The 6,663-nt window shown below is 37.6% G+C and overlaps 1 protein-coding gene across 1 annotated transcript in view; it reads left to right on the top strand.

Annotated features, from left to right (window-relative positions):
- The first annotated feature begins 726 nt into the window (after positions 1–726).
- Positions 727–6,663, top strand: part of LOC114653371 (histamine H3 receptor) — a 179,672-nt gene continuing 173,735 nt past the window's right edge. The window contains exon 1 of the mRNA XM_028803648.2: positions 727–1,540. Within this exon, the coding sequence (XP_028659481.1) occupies positions 1,288–1,540 (253 nt within the window). The 5' untranslated portion in view covers positions 727–1,287. The remainder of the gene's footprint in view (positions 1,541–6,663) is intronic.

Raw genomic sequence — 6,663 nt, 5'->3', positions numbered from 1 at the left:
GCGTGACTACACTTTGCATTTTAGTTTCAGTAGTCTCAAGAACTCAATTACTTGCTGTTACCTTTTTTACTTGCTGCTAATTTACAGGGCATACTGCAATAATATGTCTTTAGCTATATATCTATCTATCTATATATCTTACTCTATTTTATATATTAATGTTATTTCGTTCTATTTCATTGTGTTATCTGTGATAACTTTATTACAAAGTTTATGGGGTTAATGGGGCTATTTATGGGGTACTTTTATTATGAAGTTTTTATGGGCTTATCAGGTACACTGTTTATTACCATGACGTAAGTATTGAAATTCTTTTCTGCATATGGATGTTGGAATGACAATAAAAGATCCTTTATCCTTGTACATTTTATAATAGGTAAAAATAAGGGCTTATTTCTTTTGAATTGCATTAAATGCGGCTTAAGGAAGCCAGTGATCTCCGTATTTTGAAACTGATCTGAGCACGTAAAGTGCGGTGAATCAAAAATGATCTAATATCTAAGAGAGTCAAACAAAGAAAAAAATAGTTGAAATTGTTATTAAACATCCAATTCTTCCATTACCAAATTAAAGAGTCCGTAATTGATCTCTAATGCAGTGTACAAAGTTATTGCCGGCGAGGCTTCGAAGTGACAGGTAAGAGACGCTGCACTTGCTGTCCAATCTGCATTATGATGCAGTTTAGCGTATTTCGCTTGAGGATGATGGTACCGAGTTGAAGCACATGAATGCTGGGAGGAGAAGAGTCGGAGGAATGAGAAGGAGAGGGTGGGTGTGAAGGAGACACAGACAGACACAGCGAGAGAGTGAGAGAGAGACGGAGGCAAGCTGCTGTTGGTGGCGTGCCTCAGGAGGAGAGTACTGATGAGCGCGTTTTGTGCGCGAGCTTTATCTGCTTTGACAGCGAGCCGGCTGTCTTACAGATGCTGGACTGGCGGCTTCTCCGCGCCAACTTTAGTCACTGATAAGTTCTGAAGTACAAATAAACTACACGGGGAGGAGTAACAGGAATAACGAGAGATTTCACGAAAGCGTCCTGCTCTGATCTGTTTTCCAAGTGAGAAACACAGTAGTGTAGCAATCATCGGAATTCTCTGCAGTCGGGAAAAAATGACATCTGCCAAAGTTGCACACAGTCGATGGTTAAATGCCGTGGCCGCACACTGCAGGAAAGTGTTGCTGGAGCCCCACGATCAAAACGCTACACTTGAGTCACTTCAGTAAAAGACAGTCCTCCCAGTGCTTATCCAAAAAAAAAAAAAAGCTTAACGCAAAAGGGAGGTCGAAATGGGAGGGGATTTCTTAGGCTCTAATATCAGCACAGAGCCGGGTGCACCAAGAAGCACTGCAAAGGTGAGCGAAGAAGCCGCATCCTTCTCGGGCGTTATGATGGTCGTCTTGTCAGTCCTCATGGCCACGCTGGTTTTTGTTACCGTATTGGGAAATGCGTTGGTTATACTGGCCTTCGTGGTGGATAAAAGCCTTAGAAATCAAAGCAATTACTTTTTCCTGAATCTCGCCATTTCGGATTTCTTAGTAGGTAAGTCATATGCTTTCATTGTAAAGAATATACCTCGTGATAACATCTCCATATTATGCTAAAATAGTATTGGTAAATATGAGGAAACACAAACGGGGTAATAATGAAAATCATGAATAACTGAACAGCAGCCAATTGGTGGGAATGTGAAGTTATTTAAAATGTGAGAATACTGTTTGAAACATTTTATGTTCATAAAATATCGCACGCATCGGGAAATATTGTGCAGTATATTAGACACATGAAGTCAATCGGCTATATTTTTTGTAAAGCACTTTCTTAAGATGTGGAAATCAAACTGAACCTGGTATCTTTAAATTGCAACAGGTGTTTTGTGCTTAGAGTATTTATTAAAATGTACTGGAAAATCTAAAATTTCAGTATTTTAAAGCTGCATTGTTATTATGATCATTATCTTGTCCAGAATATTCACTTTAAACTGTTTATTGCCATTTTTGTACATTCTAATACTTTTTATGTACATCGAGTCATCTTTATCAGTTACCCTGACATAGTTCTCTCAGTCGACTTGCTGAAAGAAAAAATTCTGACAATTTTTACTTCGCTTGTGGATTATATTATTCTTTTTTAATTACTGACTTGCCTAGTGTGATTTTTTTCCACTGCCTGAAATGTATCACTGTTTATTACGTTTATTTTTTCCGAGCAAATTACGGTGGTTGATTTTTGTGACAGGCAGACGTCATTAAAGTGCAGTCACCATCACGCACGCAGAAACTCAACAGCAAGCAGAGAATCGTATAGTGGTTTTCATAAACGAAGATGTTGATGTAATCAGTAACGTTTCTTATATCCGTTGCTATTTGACTTTAGTTATATGTCTTATGGGCGGCACGGTGGCGCAGTGGGATCTTCCTTGCGTGAATTCTGCATGTTCTCCCCGTGTCAGCATGGATTTCCTCCGGGTACTCCGGCTTCCTCCCACAGTCCAAAGACATGCAGGTTAGGTGCATTGGCGATTCTAAATTGTCCCTAGTGTGTGCTTGGTGTGTGGGTGTGTGTGTGTGCCCTGCGGTGGGCTGGCGCCCTGCCCAGGGTTTGTTTCCTGCCTTGCTCCCTGTGTTGGCTGGGATCTATCTATCTATCTATCTATCTATCTATCTATCTATCTATCTATCTATCTATCTATCTATCTATCTATCTATCTATCTATCTTATATAGCACCTTTCAAATCTGTCTATTTTATATAGGATATTTATTATCTGTTTTTCCTAAATGGGTGAGAATACTAAGGAGACCCTCAAATCTCTTTCTGTAGTATCAAGGGTAAGTTTATTGTCACGGGTATATAGTGCAGTGAAAATCTTAATTACATTGCTCATAGCATACTGACGGTATACCAGGAGAGAAAAGAAAATATTAGACAATGAATACATTTTACATTTTATATATATATATATATATATATATATATATATATATATATATATATGTATTTATATCAAAAGAAAGCTATCATTTGTCAGTATGAGAGACTGCTAAGTAAACTTATACTTCCTGAAATTACTGGTAAAAGTGCTAATGGTCCACTTGTCAAGATGGAGGAAGAATAGTGACTGTGGAAGATAGCTGACCCCTTCAGTAATACTGATTGCCTTTCTAAAGTGTATTAAATGGGTTCTGAACAGAAGAAATCTGGGTAACAGTAATGTTCTGTGCTGATTTGTCCTGAATCTAAAGTGGTTTGCAGTCGTGAGGTGAGCAGGTGCCATAAAAGGATTTTATGGACTCCAACGTACACATTTATAAAATGGTCAACATAAACAAATGCTTCTGGTGTTTCACAGATGTTTAAGAAAGAAAAGGTTGTAGTCAAGATGCTTTATGTTGTTGACTTCATGAGATTTAAACATGCCAACTCTGCAGATCCCCTTCCTTGTATATAGGAGTGTAGAGTCCCAATGATTGTCTGAAGTCTTTGACTAACTCCTTGGTTTGCTAACATTAATTGAGAAATTGCAGTTGAATTATTGTGTCACATGGAAAATCTTTGTAAAGAAGATTGTTGCCAATAAGTCCTGTGGTGGTGTCATCAGCAAATTTAATGATAGAGTTAAAGCTTAATCTGGCCTCACAGTCATAATCAAACATGGAGTGTAGCAGGTGGCTTGCCACACTAACCCGTGGGATACCTGTGTTGAGGATCAGCAAGGAAGAGGGAATGCTATCAGTTCTCACATGTAGTGGTCTGTCAGCTCAGAGGAGTCCAAAATCCAGTTATGAGGGGGTGGAACTGTTTCAGGTGCAGGAGTATGTTGATTAGCTTTGATGGTATAACAGTGCTGAATGATGAGCTGTACTTTTAAAACAGCAATGTGGTTTAGCACAGAAATACACAAGGGTGAATAATGTGCTGTTGCATGCAGGTAAATGGAAGGCATTTTCATATTCCGATGAAAATGGGCATAGAAAACATAATGAAAGAAAATGTGAGCTCAACTGGATAAAGGTTTACTTTGCAATGTGTAAGATCTGAAAATCCTCCCATAATATAAATGAATCACTACAGTCTTAATACTCAGTCTTGAGCTTATACAAGTTCTGACATTAAGAAAATGTAATTGCAGAAAATTTGCAATATATTTTTGTAGGCATGCAGTCCTCCACACATTATCTGAAAAAAACAGTTTTGAGGGTTGCATAGTTATCCAGATCTGATTAAACAACTCACGTTTAACTTTACTGAATCAAAACAATCTTGCAGTTTTTTTGCTCTATCACTTTAATCCTGCACTGATACTATTTACTGATGAGCTTCTCTCATTTCAAGCTGTGTATAAACTGGAAACAGCAGTACAGAGAGGTGGTCAGGCTGTCTGAGGTGAGGCCATGGTAGTAGGTATCTTTTATTAACAATATTGCAGCCATCCAGAGTGTTATCACTGTTGATGAGGCAGGTAACATACTGATGATATCTAGACAATATATATAATATTTATATTATTTTCTTTGTTGAGGTCAGTAATATCTAATCTCTCAAGATGTAAATGTTTTTATTCAATATTTCTCCCTAGAAGTTTTACTATAATGGTGAACTTGCAGAGGCGTCAGCTAAGTGGAGTAGGACACTGACGGATTGAAGGCCAGATGTCCACATGGCAATCATCATGTAATTTTTCCTCATGAAGCCTGAAAAGCATGAGGACTGATTTAGATCACTTATGTTATGGTAGAATGCCCAGTGGGGGCTGGGTGGTCTCGTGGCCTTGGAAACCCTGCAGATTTTGTTTTTTTTTTTTTTCCTCCCTCTGGAGTTTTTTTTTTTTTTCTGTCCTCCTGGCCATTGGTCCTTACTTTATTCTTTGTTTTTCAGTATTGCCTAATCTTATTTTTATATTTTTCTTTTTTCTTTCTTCTTCTTGTAAAGCAGTTTGAGCTACATCGTTTGTATGAAAATGTGCTATATAAATAAATGTTGTATCTTGTCCGAGATGGATATGTACTGTATTCGAGTGCAGCTGTGGCATAAATTGAGTGGGACATGCTGGAACCTGTCACAGGCAAACATATGGTAGCTCGTGGTGTGAAAGTGCAACATGCAGGTACCACAAAGCTGAGTTTCTCTGCTTGGGTTGAATGAGAAGTGCGGTGCATGCAAGCGCTTAAAAAAATGTAAAAGTGCATGCATGCGCCATCTCACCAAGTGCAAGTCACACTTGTATAGGTGTCTACATCTTCCGTAGAATTCACACCAACTCCCGTGGCTGTGGTTGAGCATGAGCAGAGTAGACTGCTTCACACACACACATACACACGTCTTTCGTAGTGAAAACTGAGGTGCATGCAAGTGCCATAAAAAATTAAAAGTGCATGCATGTGCCATCTACTGGCTGTGGGTGAGCATGAGCAGCATAAACTGCTCCATACACACACACACACACACACACGCACACGCACACACACACACAGAGGTCTTAGATAGATAGATAGATAGATAGATAGATAGATAGATAGATAGATAGATAGATAGATAGATAGATAGATAGATAGATACTTTATTAATCCCAAGAGGAAATTCACATACTCCAGCAGCAGCATACTGATACAAAAACAATATTTGTTATATATGTCAAATAGGACACCCAGTACAGTGCTTGTGTTGGCTTGCTGAGGAAATATAGACCACAGTCATAAAACCACCTGAGAACTCCCTCAGAAGGTAAAATGGACATCACTTAAACATTAAATCCTCCAGATCAGGTTCATATTTTTAAAGATGATTTTACTCTTCATACACCACACATTATTTAACATAAAACACAGGCCATCTGTTTTTACCTGATAATTAACTCCAGCCAATATCAGTACACTTTCCTCCTGAGCTTAATGCTATATTTTAATCCTGTGTTTCAGTTTATATATAATGATGCCATGCCCTTTAGATATTTACTAAATCAAAAAGAAATATTAATAAACATTTACTATGTGTAATTACTAAAGGTTTACAATTTCATTTTGGTCATGCTCCTAAAAGAACACATAAAACCTTCATACACCTTATCTCTGAGTTTTTATTCAGTTTTAGAACCTGCTTATTCAGTTATAGGGTCACTGAGAGCCTTTCGTTGCAGCATCAGGCCTGAAGCATTAGTCAGTGCTGAATCAAGCATAAGGCCAACACAGGGCTCACACATATACAGGTACCTATAATAACATGAATTTATAAGAACTGAATGACCACTACAGTAGCCTATAAAAACATTCAACCCCTTGGAAGTTTTCCCATTTTATTGTACTGCAACATTGAATCACAGTGGATTTAATTTAGAAAAAGATTCTTTATTGTTAAAGTGAAAACTTATCTCTGCAAAGAAATATACTGTATAGCTACTAAATACTGACTTGATCAATTACTTTGTATTTTACATTTGTAATTTAATTTAAACACTTTGCAGAGATTTTGTTTCCACTTTAACATTAAATTCTTTTTCTGTTGATCAGTTTAAAAAAAAAGACAAATTAAATCTATTGTGTTTCAAAGTTGTATAAAAAAATGTGAAAACGTCCGTGGTGTTGATTACTTTATATTGGCACTGTACATGTAAGGTATCGTCACCTCTGAAGGTATGTTCCCTGCCCTTTCTGTTGAACAGATCAAAAA

This window comes from Erpetoichthys calabaricus, chromosome 6 (genome assembly GCF_900747795.2).
Source record: "Erpetoichthys calabaricus chromosome 6, fErpCal1.3, whole genome shotgun sequence".
NCBI classification, from domain to species: domain Eukaryota; kingdom Metazoa; phylum Chordata; class Cladistia; order Polypteriformes; family Polypteridae; genus Erpetoichthys; species Erpetoichthys calabaricus.
Note: the sequence above shows the minus strand (reverse complement) of the source record. Positions and strands in the feature narration are given on the sequence as shown.